Source organism: Lithobates pipiens, unplaced genomic scaffold, assembly GCF_037356315.1.
Source record: "Lithobates pipiens isolate NorthernLeopardFrog02 unplaced genomic scaffold, aLitPip1_a1.2 Scaffold_23, whole genome shotgun sequence".
In the NCBI taxonomy this organism is placed as follows: Eukaryota; Metazoa; Chordata; class Amphibia; order Anura; family Ranidae; genus Lithobates; species Lithobates pipiens.
This window is the reverse complement of record NW_027507785.1, coordinates 289,686,384-289,702,903: the sequence shown is the minus strand read 5'-3', so window position 1 is coordinate 289,702,903 and position 16,520 is coordinate 289,686,384. Positions and strand designations below refer to the sequence as shown.

Below are 16,520 nucleotides of genomic sequence, written 5' to 3'. Positions count from 1 at the left end.
TTACACATCATCAGTACATGGATTTCAACAATCTTGACATTTTCTAGAATGCTACATGTGCTCGGATAAAAATAATAATAACAACAATAATAATAATAAAATAATAATAATCATCTATAAGTCCTACAATTTACACATCATCGGTACATGGATTTCAACAATCTTGACATTTTCTAGAATGCTACATGTGCTTGAATAAAAATAATAATAATAATATTAATAATAATATTTATGATAATAATCTATAACACCTACAATTTACAACTCATCAGTACATGGATTTGCACAACAAGTCTACGTTTACATTAAAAATAAGTAACTATAAGTTAATAATATAATTATTATAAGTAATAAATAAAATAACTGAGTATCAATAAATAAATAAAATAAAATATAAATAAAAAATAATAAATAAGTATAATAATAATAAGTATACAGTAGGTGATGTCCGCTGTCTGCCCTATCCTTTGTCTTTATCTGAACTTTATGGGTCTGTACCCCTCCTTTGTTTTTTCTGATAATAAGTATAGTAAGGTAAGTAAATACATAAAATAAATAAATAAGTTAAGTAACTGGTGTGCTGATATTATCAAGTAGGATTTCATAATATTTAATTTAATTCACACTTTTATTAAATTACTGTTATAGTTATTTGTCCACATCCATCAACACTAGGCAATGTCTTTGTAGGCATCTATTTTAAGTATATCAAGATAGCAGTAAAATAAACTGATCACAAGGGGGTTGGGATTCACAAATGAAGACAAAGTATTTGTGGTTGAGGAAAGAGGAAGTTCTGAGAAAGTTATAGAAAATGTCATTGAAGAAGTGACAAGCAAAGGGAAGTAAAACAGGAAAATGATAAAAAGTGGAGCCACAGAGGAAGTAGAATGGTAATGGGATCCATGTAAAGCTTAATGAGGTAATTTAAGGGGTTTTCCATTTAATTATAAAACTGGGACCCTTCCACAAATCCCTCCATATAGTAGCACTACATAACTCCTACCCCTCCTAGCTCCCTGGTTTTTGTTATGTATTTTTTGAAAAATCTTTATTTATTATTATATAAAAGAAACAAAGATTCATAAAAAAAAAAAAAAAAAGACAATGATACATAAAAAAAAAAAAAAACAGGCTTCAATACAATTCAAATTAGCAAAATGTGAAGCTTAACCCAATGAGGTGACATCTAGACAAGGGCAAAATTGTTTTTGTGATTTTTATAGATTAATAAAATATTTCTGATCGAAGAAGCTACAATACCAATTTTTTTTACGCGAAGAGGCACTTGAAATAAAATTTTCTACATTTAACCTATATATATATATATATATATATATATATATATATATATATATATATATATATATATGGCCATGAATGGTGAATGAGTGATGTATGTGTTGCTCTGTTATGGTGGTTGGTCTGTTTGTTCTATCGGACACTTCCAAAATTTTCTGTGTACAAAATGTATATTTTGATAATAATGAATAGCTTTAAAGGTGTCATGTCACCAATAAAAGGAGCCGATTGCTACATTCGATTTCTCATGTTCAGACTAATATTACAATGTAAAACCAATTTATTATGGATCGATTTAAAATAATAATCTGCAGTATCCAGGTTCAATGCAGTGTTAAGTGGCAAATTTCTCAGATTAGCCCGAGATTTTTTAGACCTAAACGGAGCTTTGGGAACAAACTGTAAAAACTGACAATATAGCAGGTTACCAATCAATAAATGTGGTGGCTGCATTTGTTTTCTTTTTTAGACTTTTCCCCCTCTGTTTGTACCTGGTAATCTGGCCTGTAACACACCTCCTTCATTAGAGTGCCCCCCACTCCGGATGAAAGAGCACAGGAGGCAGAGCAGACAGCAGCATTGTCAGTCTGGGGAAAAGGGAGTGTTAGCTGCACTAGGAGATTTAAATACATTAACAAATTGAAGCCAAATTCCAGCTCACACTGCAGCTACAGCAACTGTTTTGTTCTGTTTAGAATGAACGTTTTATATGAATAAATAAAAGCTGATCATTGGAAGCACCCCTGCCAGTGGTAATTTGTTTCATCCCTGTAACTGATGCATTCTGCTGGAGAGCATGTTCTTTGGAAAAACAACAGAGCACAGTGGGCACAGCAGACAGCAGCATTGTCAGTATGGGGGGAGGGGAGTGTTAGCTGTATTAAGAGACTTAAATACCCTAATAAATTGAGACCAAACTTCTGATCACACTTTATAATCAGTTACAGCAATCTTTTTTTCTTTTGGGATAAAAGTTTTATATGAATAAATAAAAGCTGATCATTGTAAGTACCCTTGTCAGTGTTAAATGGTTTGTCTGATTCCTGTAAACTGATACAGCTGGAAGAGAGCTTGTTCTTTTTGAAAAAACAACAGACTTACTGGATGAATCACTATTTGAAAGTAGAAGAAAGAAAAAGACTAATGCAGCCGTCACATCTGAGAATTGGTAAACTACAATATAATAAATGTTTGTTTTTGGGTTTAACATTTATTTACTTTATTAATGAAAATAATGTTTTAAGTGTGGTGTCATTTGTTACATTTGCCTAAAGCTTAGCACTCACTATCCTTTTTTTTAGGACATTAGTACACTCTGGCTTCTGACGGACGGGCTGCCATACACATGGGCCGAATGTCAGACAGTATATATATATATATATATATATATATATATATATATATATATATATGCAAGTGCCTACCTCATTGCTCACAAACTGAAAGTGTTGAAATTTTTGTCCTCATAATATATGGCTTTGGTCATTGATGCAGCATATTGCATTAGGGTGTGCACCCCAGAGCACAAACACACATGTGTGTATATCAGCAGAGCATTGGATGGTGTCAGAAGAGCAGAAATCAGTAAGGCAGTGGAAGGTGTCAGTATTTTTTATTTTTATTATTTAAAAAAAAATACAATTGTGTTTTTTTAATAATTTTTTACATTATTATTATTATTATTATTATTAATATTATTGTTTTTTTACAATTTCTTTAGGAGCCTTGTAGGGGGCTTTGGTGAAATATCAAAGGTCTAAACAGAGAGAAAGGGACTGAGGACAGAGCTTCCCCATTCCCTGCACTGGAACGAATGGGAAGTGCTCTTTGCTGAGTGGCTTGCTGTTCATTCACAAACTGAAGCATAGTACACACAGTTGACTATGCTTCAGTTAACAATGAACACAGGAGCGATCGGTACAGATCACTCACTGTATATATTCATTCATCCATCCTGAAACATCCCCCTCAGCAGTCACTTGAAGAATAGGGAAGCTGGCAGCACCGCAGGGAGGGGAGTGGGGGATGCCAGGAAGCAGGGCACACCCTGCACACCCTGTGTGCACGTCTATGGTTTTGGTGAATCTGATGCAAAATTGTACAAGGGAATTGTGTAATGTATGGCCAGCCTAATGGTCACTATTTACTTATTCTGTTATCTCACTCCAGGTCTACTAGTTTTTGTCTCACAGAAGATAATAGGCTGCAGTCTCTAATGATATAAAACTCCCACAATACTCCTGGTGCTCAGGACATCATATGATTGTTGTCTAGACTTTATGTCACACAGCATAAAGACGTATTTTTTACTCTACAATACACATCATTACTTTAGACTGATCTCATGATAAGACACCCATTCAATCTGATATTTTCACTAACTGTTACAAAACAGGAACATGTAGATCAGGCTCACTTATTTCTCTGTCATATCGTAATATTGGTAAACTACGGCTTCCTGTTTGTTCATTTAAATACAAAAAAATTTGATTCAAGTGCTAATCAAAACCAGTTAGATAAGCAGCAGGTATTTTTAATGTGTAGAGGAATAAACTGTAGTTTAATGAAATGAATGCATCAGGAAGAATGTACTGAGTAGTCCATTTATTGGGTCAGATTCCTCCCAAAGTTCGTTTTTCTCCTTGGTGTGGTCACTGATCAGGTGGAACTCCTACTACCGGTAGGTCCTTTTATTATTCTTTTTTTGACAGTTTCAGCTATAAGGGTTTCTTATTTAAATTACTAATTCTTCACATGGACAGCAACTATAATGAGGGGGTCCCGTTATCCCTATTCAATTTTGTTTACTATTAGAAAATGCTGAGCTAGAAGTAAGACCCCACTGTGGCTACAGAGCAGGGATGTGCAGTCAGGGGAGGCAGGGCCATGAACATTAAAAAAATGTATAAATAAATAAAAATAGGGGGGTATGAAGTCCTACCCCGCCACTCCTACGACCCATGGTTCCAGAGATACGGGGCTCCTATCATCTATGGTTACAGAGATATGGAGCTCCTATCATCTATGGTTCCAGAGATACGGGGCTCCTATCATCTATGGTTCCAGAGATACGGGGCTCCTAACATCTATGGTTCCAGAGATATGGACCTCCTATCATCTATGGTTCCAGAGATATGGACCTCCTATCATCTATGGTTCCAGAGATACGGGGCTCCTATCATCTATGGTTCCAGAGATATGGAGCTCCTATCATCTATGGTTCCAGAGATACGGGGCTCCTATCATCTATGGTTCCAGAGATATGGAGCTCCTATCATCTATGGTTCCAGAGATACGGGGCTCCTATCATCTATGGTTCTAGAAATATGGAGCTCCTATCATCTATGGTTCCAGAGATATGGACCTCCTATCATCTATGGTTCCAGAGATATGGGGCTCCTATCATCTATGATTCCAGAGATATGGGGCTACTATCATCTATGGTTCCAGAGATATGGCGCTTCTATCATCTATGGTTCCAGAGATCCGGGGCTCCTATCATCTATGGTTCCAGAGATACGGAGCTCCTAGCATCTATGGTTCCAGAGATATGGGGCTCCTATCATCTATGGTTCCAGAGATACGGGGCTCCTATCATCTATGGTTCCAGAGATATGGAGCTCCTATCATCTATGGTTCCAGAGATACGGGGCTCCTATCATCTATGGTTCCAGAGATATGGGGCTACTATCATCTATGATTCCAGAGATATGGGGCTACTATCATCTATGGTTCCAGAGATACGGAGCTCCTATCATCTATGGTTCCAGAGATACGGGGCTCCTATCATCTATGGTTCCAGAAATATGGAGCTCCTATCATCTATGGTTCCAGAGATATGAAGCTCCTTGTGCTGCCTGTCAGAAGCTAAATACAGAGAGGCCACTCACTTTTTTTCCTCTCACTTCTTTTCAGAGGCACTGAGCTCAATGGACAGCTTGGAGCCTTGGACCAATGGTAAAGTACCATTAGCCCAAGCTGTCCAATAAAAATGCTGCAGTGGAGGCTCTCCTCTAATAGAAGGGGCATGTCTAAAAGACAAATGCTTCCAGCCCAGGCCTGGCTTAATGTACACGGGACGTTTTTACAACCTCTCCTGAACTATTTAACTTTACAGATAGTTACCCACGTTTAAAACATTCATTTTGCTGCGTTTACATGCTGCATTTAGCGGAGTTTTGCCACGTTTGTGCTTAGAAGCATTTGAAAAAACAAAGAGTTACCGCGTTTAGCTGCGTTTAGAAGCGTTTGAAGCTTGAAATGCCTCTAAACTCAGCTTCTGAACTCATTTTTTTAGAGAGTTGAGGGGCAGTTTAAAAAAATGCCCAACTGCTCCTAAACGTCCATTTACCAGCAGCAGGGTAAGGCCTAAACTACAAGGAAAAAACATGTTTATGGGTATAAGAGTTACCCACAATGCCATGTTTTTCCCACACAGTTAAGAGGGAGAAAACAATTCGGTTGAAAAGGTACTATTATATTCAAGCTAAATCATATATTTATATGCTACCGGTATATGTTATTATATAATTATTATTATTTATCTATTTACTGTGAAATTACTGATTGGAAGTTATAACTTAAGTCTTCAGTAATTTGTCTGTTAAGCCACCTGCTCTAGTAGACATCCCGGGTATGATAAAGTTTGAAACACAAAATCATAAATTATAATATAATAAATAACTCTAAATAATTATAACAAAAAATAATATAATAATAATAAAATGTATTCAATAATGTAATCAAATCAAAAACACAAAAATTTGCTCAGTTGCAGAATTTTCGCTGTCATTACTTTCAGTGTTTGATGACGAATTTCCCCACAAATCACTATCCCTCAATTCTGCGAGTGATTCTAATTTATTATCACTGTTTTCTAGCTGGTCTAAAACCACTTTTGACGTAAAGGGACACTTTTTGGTTGCTATGGGCAATCTCCAGTTTCCAGGCAGAAAGAACAGTATATATAATATAAAACTGCATGCAGGGCACTGGACAAAGCACTAGGGATGTGAAATAATTTGATACAGTAATATAATCTGTAAGATTACAGTATTGTATGTATTGGGTGTTTTTCACTTTTTGAATTTGGCGCCGTGCTCCGTCCCCGTACATCGCAGCGCTCGCAGGGAACGGAGGCCGGCACTGTGATAAATCGAGCGGAGGACACGGCTCGCACACACAGCAGGGAGACATCACAGGATCCTGGGGACAAGGTAAGTAACTTTGCCTGGATCCTGCAATGCGATCCCGAGTCTGGCTCGGGGGTTACCGCTTTTGGTAATGAAAATTCACTCCGAGCCAGACTCGGGAATAATGCAAGGGAGGTTAAATAAACATCTTGCCACCCAGGCCAATTTTGACACTTCTCTCCTACATGTAAAAATCATAATTTTTTATGCTAGAAAATTACTTAGAACCCCCAAACATTATATATATATATATATATATATATATATATATATATATATATATTGTTTTAGCAGACACCCTATGGAATTAAATGGTGGTCGTTGCAACATTTTATGTCACACAGTATTTGCACAGCAATTTTTTTAATGCATTTTTTTGGGGAAAAAAATTTTTTTTGGAATAAAAAAAAAACGGTATGTCTGTGTGTATCTGGTTCTGATACTAGCCAGTGCCTCACCAGCCACTGACCTCACCAACACTTCTCCCCTGATTATCTCTGTTTCATAAACCGTTCATGGGCTGTGGATCACCGCTGATCACTGCTTCATAAACGGACACCAATGTGTTATCAGCCCTGCCTCAGATGAGAAGGGGGTGTTCTGTAGTACAAATCAGGAGCGAGCGCCGTAGAGTGACAATGCTTATCCGCCGTAAATACAGAACATTGGGTGACCGTTGCCACCCTAGGACAGGAAGTGTGTTACTGGTAGAGATGACTTATGTTTGGCTCTGTGTTTCGCCGAACCCTTGGTTGGCCAAACCAAGAAGTAGCTTTTGTTCCTAGGCTGATGATCTGTGTCAGGGACACCCCACACCCTGCATCTTTCATGTACACAATGGGGAAGAATTGTTTATGACAACAGTGACCATTGACATCCAGGTTTGGCTGAACCTAAGTTGGGACTGAACCCAAGCCTGTTACTAGTTACTGGCAGGGTCACCAGGTAAAAATAATGTAACAAAAAAAGGTAATAAAAAAGAAAACAAATGCAGTTACCATATTTAAGGATTAGTAAGCTGCAGTATATTAATTTTTTTCTTGAATTCAGATATGCTTTAAGTTTTGGAAGTACTGGCCATTCTGTAAATATCTAAAGAAGCTGTGGAGCATTGAGATAAGTACCTATGAAATATACTGCATTAGAAAAAAAAATAAGTATTGATATATCCATAGACTACCAATCCTTCACTGCACCATCCCACATCCGTGTACTTTATGGATGTACACAGTGAGATACCCTTTAGACTGGACAGTCTGGGTCCCATGATGTAATGGAAAGCAAGTGTAAAGAAGTCCGGACACATGGATGTATCCATTGTGCTTCCTTTTGTCCAATTCCAAAAACAATCTCATGTCTATAGGAGCAGGCAGATGTCCCCCTGGCCAATCACTCTTGAGAAAGATATCCAATAAAGACGTTAAACAAACCCATCACAATCACTGTTGTCTCTTCAAAGCGCCTTATCCACAAAGATGGCTCTACATGGTGCAAAATTATTGTTGGGTTTCGAACAAAGAGTTTTTAGCCAATTATATTTATGTTTATATTTTCTCTACTGTACGTACAAAGAAAACTATAGTGGTTGATGTTAGCAGCCAGTGATGTTTTATATTTTAAATGAAACAAGGAAAATAATTGGATACTAAGTACTGGTATATTTTTGGCTTTTCCACAGGTACTGAATGTATGAACTCCGTATGTTAAGGTGACCACAAGCACATAAAAACCACCAGTCTTCTCTCAAGGCACAAAGAGAATTACTGCACAACAATCAGCATAGGACGTGAAAATTATTGCAAAGCCATCCCCTTTAAACATAGCAACCTCCATCACGTCGGCTGGAAAATGCTGGATGTTGTACGCCACTATTCGATGACTATATCACTTTCTATAAATAGAACAGAATATATACAATGGCCCGATTTTCCCTGCATGACCAATCACAACAATTATTTGTTTCTTAAAAACAAACCATGATTTATATGTTGGTCAACCACCCTTGGTTCATTAATGGGAACATAATGAGTCTGGGACAAATGGGGTTTGCACAATAGATACATATATTTTTAGATGATGTCATCATATGTCTGTTTTCATTGTCCTCACCATGATCAAGTAAATGGCAGAATCTTCCATATCTAACCATTATTGTCTATAGCCAGATGTATAATAGACTTAAATCTCTTGTCTCGAGGACCAGATCTTCTGGAGTAGAACTAGAAATTGTGTAGAACTAAAATTCTTATTCTGCTGTGGTCTGCAGAACGACTGCTAGTCACAGCCACTGCACGAAGAAGCATTGACATTGAGGTTGGACACTGGATGGTATGATCTGTCATTGGACCAGTGATACTGCATTGTTTAGCAGTGCCAGACAGTACAGTCTAGGATATATTGTGATATTTTGTGGCAGAATTATAACTAATTGGGGGGGGGGCATGACCCAACTTGTTTTGATCAGTTAAATAGATAATGTAATACACCCAATAGCCCCACCTATGCCTGAATATTCGTGCAATAGTATAAAGCAGGTAGACTCCAGAATGCTGGTGGGAACAACAATGATGAGTTATGGCCAATTTATTGCTCCCTCTAAAAAATAATAGATATGGGTGTTTGCTAGCTCTCATAGACATGAACACCATTACCCAACCTGTCCAAATCTGGTGGTAAGTGCTAGCTCTCATAGACATGAACACCATTACCCAACCTGTCCAAATCTGGTGGTAAGTGCTAGCTCTCATAGACATGAACACCATTACCCAACCTGTCCAAATCTGGTGGTAAGTGCTAGCTCTCATAGACATGGACACCATTACCCGACCTGTCCAAATCTGGTGGTAAATGCTAGCTATCCTAGACATGGACACCATTACCCAACCTGTCCAAATCTGGTGGTAAATGCTAGCTCTCATAGACATGAACACCATTACCCAACCTGTCCAAATCTGGTGGTAAGTGCTAGCTCTCATAGACATGGACACCATTGCCCAACCTGTCCAAATCTGGTGGTAAGTGCTAGCTCTCATAGACATGAACACCATTACCCAACCTGTCCAAATCTGGTGGTAAGTGCTAGCTCTCATAGACATGGACACCATTACCCGACCTGTCCAAATCTGGTGGTAAATGCTAGCTATCCTAGACATGGACACCATTACCCAACCTGTCCAAATCTGGTGGTAAATGCTAGCTATTCTAGACATGGACACCATTACCCAACCTGTCCAAATCTGGTGGTAAGTGCTAGCTCTCATAGACATGGACACCATTACCCAACCTGTCCAAATCTGGTGGTAAGTGCTAGCTCTCATAGACACGGACACCATTACCCAACCTGTCCAAATCTGGTGGTAAGTGCTAGCTCTCATAGACATGGACACCATTACCCAACCTGTCCAAATCTGGTGGTAAGTGCTAGCTCTCATAGACATGGACACCATTACCCAACCTGTCCAAATCTGGTGGTAAGTGCTAGCTCTCATAGACATGGACACCATTACCCAACCTGTCCAAATCTGGTGGTAAGTGCTAGCTCTCATAGACATGGACACCATTACCCAACCTGTCCAAATCTGGGCGTGAATGCCACCTCTCATAGACATGGACATCATTATCCAACCTGTCCAAATCTGGTGGTGAGTATCTTGCTTTTGAGAATATATTTAGAACTGCCATACACATCTTAAAATTGGTCACATTAAGTCCAGGGATTCGGCTACCTACAGAATATTGGCATAATACTTCATTACTGCATTGTCACTTAACGCCTTATGGTCTTCCTTCTCACAACCAGAAACAATCAGTTCCTGAAATAGTAGTTCTTTCCAGAAAATTTACATTTTTCTATACCAATCAATCAGATTTCAGCTTTCATTTTACAACCTGAAAATCTAAAATGAGACATGAAATCTGATTCAGTGCTTTTAGGCAGCACCTCTATTTTTAGTTTCTCCGGTGAATGTTCTAATTTTAGCATCACTACATTAGAGGGGAATTCCAATAGGAAATGTGAGATGCTCTGCAGTGTAAAATAGATCAGGCGGGTTACATAGGTGTTTTGCTATTTATTAATGGTGAAATATTTTGCAATGTAAAACATTTGTAAAAACGTTGAGATGTTCTGCACTGTGAAATGTGCACAAAAGCCATCCATGCATCTTCCCAAATTTTACAATATATTTTAGCTTTTCTCATAACAATCAGGATTGTGATGTATATTTGCACCCTGCAGGGATATAAGACCTTCCAAGTGTTGAAAGTGCTCTTTATTGCACATAGTGGGTTTCTCAACTTGCCGGAAATCTCTGCAAGAGAATGCCAATTGTTACCTCCTCTATGGAGAAAGGGGAACAAAACAATGACTGTGTGTGCCCTGCTTTTTTTCATCCTTTAAGAATATGGCGGTGGATCTTAGAGGTGCGGTGATGCCAATGCATCAAGGATGGGCAAATGCCTCAAAACCCGTCATTCTTGGTGAGACATCTGTCTATGGCTAAGCTGCTAGAAGCATCATTGATGATTGTCCAATGCTAAGCTAATGATGATGGTAAGCCATGAAGCAGCAAGGGGTATAATTTTAGGTATGATGTGGAAGAAGTATAATGGCAGGACAGACTTGTATACTTTTATGGGGCTACAGATCCCAACTAGCAAGGCATACAAGACTTGTAGTTCTACAAGCATTGGAAGGCTGCAAGTTAAACGGTTGCAGGAATAATAGTGACATAAGGCTGAGCATACACTATGCAATCTTCTTTAGGTCTACCATCACCTATGTAGTGCAAGGCTATGCCTTATTGGATACAAATTAAATGGACTGTTTAGGTCTGTCCTCATATTACATAGAGATTGTACAATTTGATTGTATAGTGTATGGCCAGCATTGGGAGGGATAGGCTGTGGGAGGTGCAGATAGCCATGTGCATCATTCAAGTGGTCCAGGCAGCAACACAACAAAACTCTGACAATTCTAAAATGACAATACAATATAAGAATCGCCTACCTGTTCCCAGGGGTTAGAGGCTGGCTCAGTCCGTATAGCATGGTTCTGCCCGCCGCCTGGATGGGGAGGGATGCTGGGGGGCTCAGCTGGACCATTCGGGCTTCTGCAGCTTGCTCAGCTTGAGGTCCGGAGACAGGCAGAGGGATGGGGGGTCTGCAGAGCTCTGTGGTTGGGGGTAGAGGGGTCCTGCAGAGTTCAGTAGTTGGTGTCAGGGGGGCTCTGCACAGCTCTGTGGTTGAGGTCTGTGGGGGTCTGCACCGCTCTGTGGTTGGGGTCTGTGGGGGTCTGCAGAGTTCTGTAGATGGGTTCAAAGGGGGTCTGCAAAGCTCAGTAGTTGGGGTGAGCTGGGCTCTGCAGAGCTCAGTAGAGGGGGTCAGAGGGGCTCTGCACAGCTCAGTGGTGGGGGTCAATGGGGCTCTGCACAGGTCTGTAGAAGGGGTCAGTGGGGCTCTGCACAGGTCTGTAGAAGGGGTCAGTGGGGCTCTGCTCAGATCTGTAGAGGGGGTTAGTGGGGCTCTGCAGATCTCAGTGGATGGAGGGGCTCTGCAGATCTCGGTGGGTGGAGGGGCTCTGCAGATCTCAGTGGATGGGGGGGCTCTGCACCCTTCGCTGGTACTCAGGCTCTGCAGTCTCAGCTCCTGCTCCCTGGCCTTTATATTCCCCGATCCCTCCCCCCTCCTGAGCAGCTCAATCACCGGCACAGCACGAGGGGGGGAACTGGGGGCCGCCCCCTCCTTCACCCCACTCTGCTCCACTCCACGCGTGCTTTCCGCCTCTGCCGCCGCCTGTCGGGGGGGTGAGCCGACATCCGGAGCGTCTCCCATCTCTGCTGTCCCCAACCTCTCCATCATCCTCAGGGCACAATCATAGCACGGCTGTCACCTCCCACCGAAATCCTACCTGAGGGGCAGAAGAAGAAATCCCATCATATCATATGTGCCAAGGAGGGATCACACCAATCACAACACTGTGCAATGACCACACAATCAACACCACACTCTACAATAACCGTACAATATACACGACACTCTACAATGACCATACAATATACATCACACTGTACAATGACCATACAATATACATCACACTGTACAATGACCACACAAAATATACCACACTGTACAGTGACCACACAATCAACACCACACTGTACAATGACCATACAATATACACAACACTCTACAATGACCATACAATATACACAACACTTTACAATGACCATACAATATACATCACACTGTACAATGACCATACAATATACACAACACTCTACAATGACCATACAATATACATCACACTGTACAATGACCACACAATCAACACCACACTCTACAATGACCATATAATATACACAAAACTCTACAATGACCATACAATATACACAACACTTTACAATGACAATACAAACAACACAACACTGTACAATGACCATACAATCAACCTCAACGATGTGCAATGACCATACTATGAACATCAACACTGTGCAGTGACCATACATTCAACACAACACTGTACAGTGACCACACAATATGCACAACACTGTACAATGACCATACAATCAACACAACGCTGTACAATGACCATACAATCAACACAACAATGTACAATGACCACACAATCAAAACAACACTGTATAGTGACCACACAATCAACATCAACACTATGCAGTGACCATACAAAAAACACAACACTGTGAAATGACCATACAATCAACACAACACTGTACGATGAACATACAAACAACACAACACTATACAATGACTATACAATCAATAAAACACGGTGTAATGACTATATATTTAACACAACATTATGCGATGACCAGCAGCCATCTGTATTGTAATATATATATATATATATATATATATATATATATATATATATATATATATATATATATATATAATGGTATGATCATGCTAAAGTTTAATATCTCATGAATAATCAACACACATAAATGTATATGTAACTATAATAGAGTTTATCATCTGACATGATTTATTATTCATCACCCACAAGATCTAGCTTAATATTTGATATGCATTGCAATTGAACACACATAGCTGCATATGAATTATTACTAATCATACACACATACGTAATATCCGATGGGAATTATATACAACACACATATATATTCTTATTAATTTATTAATTGCCACTCTGCAATATGTGTGTTTGCTTGAATTTAAAAACAAAATTGAAGCCATGTAAATAAATGATGGTCAGTTCTATGCTGTGTCAGCTATGTATTTCTGTAGTCATTAGCATTAGGTTAGACTGCGAGATGAGAGAACACAACCTGAAAAACAATATATTAGGCTTCACTGGGATTATTTTGTAACATAATATGATGCACCGAGTGCAGTTATTCTCAGCAACCAATCAGAATCCATATCTGAATGAGATGAGCAAAGGACACATGATTGGAAGCTGCAAATGTAACAGAATAAGCCTTCATCTGTCAATGTGGTTGTGTATTTAACCTACAAAATCTCCAATGTTTTAGCTGTGTGTGTGGGACTACAAGGCACAGCATTACTGTCAGCTTTCCCTATAGGCGACACTTGTGGATTGTCCCAGAACAGCCTCTCTTGTATTCACAACATCACACTTCTATAATGTCCTCATACTGCATGAGGATTATAAGGTGCTACCTGTAGGGGGCAGCAATGTAGCAAGTGGGGCAGGGGCGGTAGACTTTAATAAACAGGGCCACTATCCGCACAGGGGTTATATAGATGACTTTCTAGGAAGAGAACAAATGGTTCTCATTTACTACTACTACTACTACTACTACTACGACTAGTAGTAGCAACAGCAGTAGTGAAAATAAAAGTAATACATCTAGTTCCACTACTTCTACTTCTACTACTACTAATAATAATAACAACTGTAGTTAGTATTGCTATTATATTGTTTTTGATGTAGTAGTTGTTCCTATTTTTTTATTATTATTATTATCTTTGATGTGGTTATTATTATTATTATTGTTGTGGTTATTATTATTATTATTATTGTTATTATTGTTTTTGATGTGTTTGCTTTTTTTTGTATTATTATACATATTACTAAAACGAATAATAAATATTCTGGATACACGTCAATGTTTTGCTAAATCGTATATTTTTTTATTTTACAACAAAGCAATTTTTTTGTTCCTGTACATGTGTTTCTCTATACTCCATGTACTCATAATACTACACAGAGAATATCAGCAGTATTAGATTATACTATCAAATAATACATTGTGTTTGTATTGTATACTGAACATAATATACTCAAGAAAACGTGTGTTATAAGACATTATATATTCATCTCTATAGTCGCTTCATCTGAATCCCATCAAATAGACATCTACTGGTTGCTTGTTGATAAATAATTCATATTGATAATAATTGTAGAAATTGCAGCATAAGGAAAAGATGGAAATAAACATGTTGGTGATTATAGGTGAGTGCTGCACCCCTTGTATATGTATTATAGACACTAATATGAGTCATTGTACTTTATTATAACAGAGACACCTATGAAAAGATCTCCTCCATATCACATCATTATCTCTATTACGTATTGTGTGGGAGGAATATACAGAACAGATCAGAATAGGGCATAGAGAGTTACACAGTACATACAATATATGCCAGACACACAACACACAGTACATACAATACACACAGCACACAGTACATACAACATATACAGTACACACAACACACAGTACATACAATATATGCAATAAACACAACACACTGTACATACAATAAACACAACACACAGTGTATACAACATATACAGTACACAAAACATACAGTACATACAAAACATACAGTACACACAACACACTGTACATACAAATATATAACGCACAATACAAACAATATATACAGAACACAACACACAGTACATACAACATATACAGCACAAACAACACACAGTACATACAATATATACAGTACACACAACACACAGTACATACAACATATACAGTACACAAAACACACAGTATATACAATAAGAACGCATAATACACAGTATAAGCCATATACACACTACACACAAATACACAGTATACACAATGCACACAGTACATACAATATACATATTACATATACAGTATTATACACATAACACACAATACATACAGCACACTGTATACACAGCACACACAACATACAGCACACATATTATTACACAGTAGACACAATACACAAAGCACACATATTATACACAACACACACACAGTGGGCACAGTACATACAATGAATAAAACAACATGAAGGAATCTGTATAACTATATGCTGTACAGCTGTGTCTATAATCACACAGTACACATAATTTGAGAAAAACACTGACACACATAATGATGTATGTACAATATGCTGTATGCTTAGATAAGAGGTATATTAATCTACTCATCTATAACGGAAGGTATTGTGCCATTTATTATTTATTTATCATATATATATATATATATATATATATATATATATATATATATATATATATATATATATATATATATATATATATATATATATATATATATGATAGATACACCTATCATATATATATATATATATATATATATATATATATATGTATATATATATATACAGCCAGCAGTCGTAGCCTTTGTTTCTGGCTGCTCTATCTGAGCTCGGGACTGTCCTGTTTCTGGCTGTTCCTGTCCTGTCTCTTCTTTGAATAGACATTTAAACACTGGGATGTGTGGGCCAGGAAGGGTTAAGGGGGTCTTACACCCCGGTGTATCTGCCATTGTAATGGGGTATTATGCGTGTGTCGTTTTGTCTGAAACACATATAAAAAGATACACAGTAAAGAAGTACAATTTAGAAGAAATAGGAAGAAAAAAGAAAGGAAGAAAGAAAGAAAAAGAGGTATTAACCAGCACCAGTACAATCTTTTTTGTTGTTGTTTACAGTATCTAGAAAGGAAGAATGTGTTATGGAGGTGATCACATTGTATCCATATGTCTTCCTATCTGAGAGGCAGGC

General features: G+C 38.2%; 1 protein-coding gene across 5 annotated transcripts in view; it reads right to left on the bottom strand.

The window, feature by feature from the left end:
• TAL1 (TAL bHLH transcription factor 1, erythroid differentiation factor) overlaps positions 1 to 16,520 on the bottom strand; it is a 57,029-nt gene that overhangs the window by 38,524 nt on the left and 1,985 nt on the right. For all 5 annotated transcript variants that reach the window (XM_077450295.1, XM_077450296.1, XM_077450297.1 and 2 more), the window contains exon 2: positions 11,503 to 12,402. In XM_077450295.1, the coding sequence (XP_077306421.1) occupies positions 11,503 to 12,353 (851 nt within the window). In that variant the 5' untranslated portion in view covers positions 12,354 to 12,402. The remainder of the gene's footprint in view (positions 1 to 11,502; positions 12,403 to 16,520) is intronic.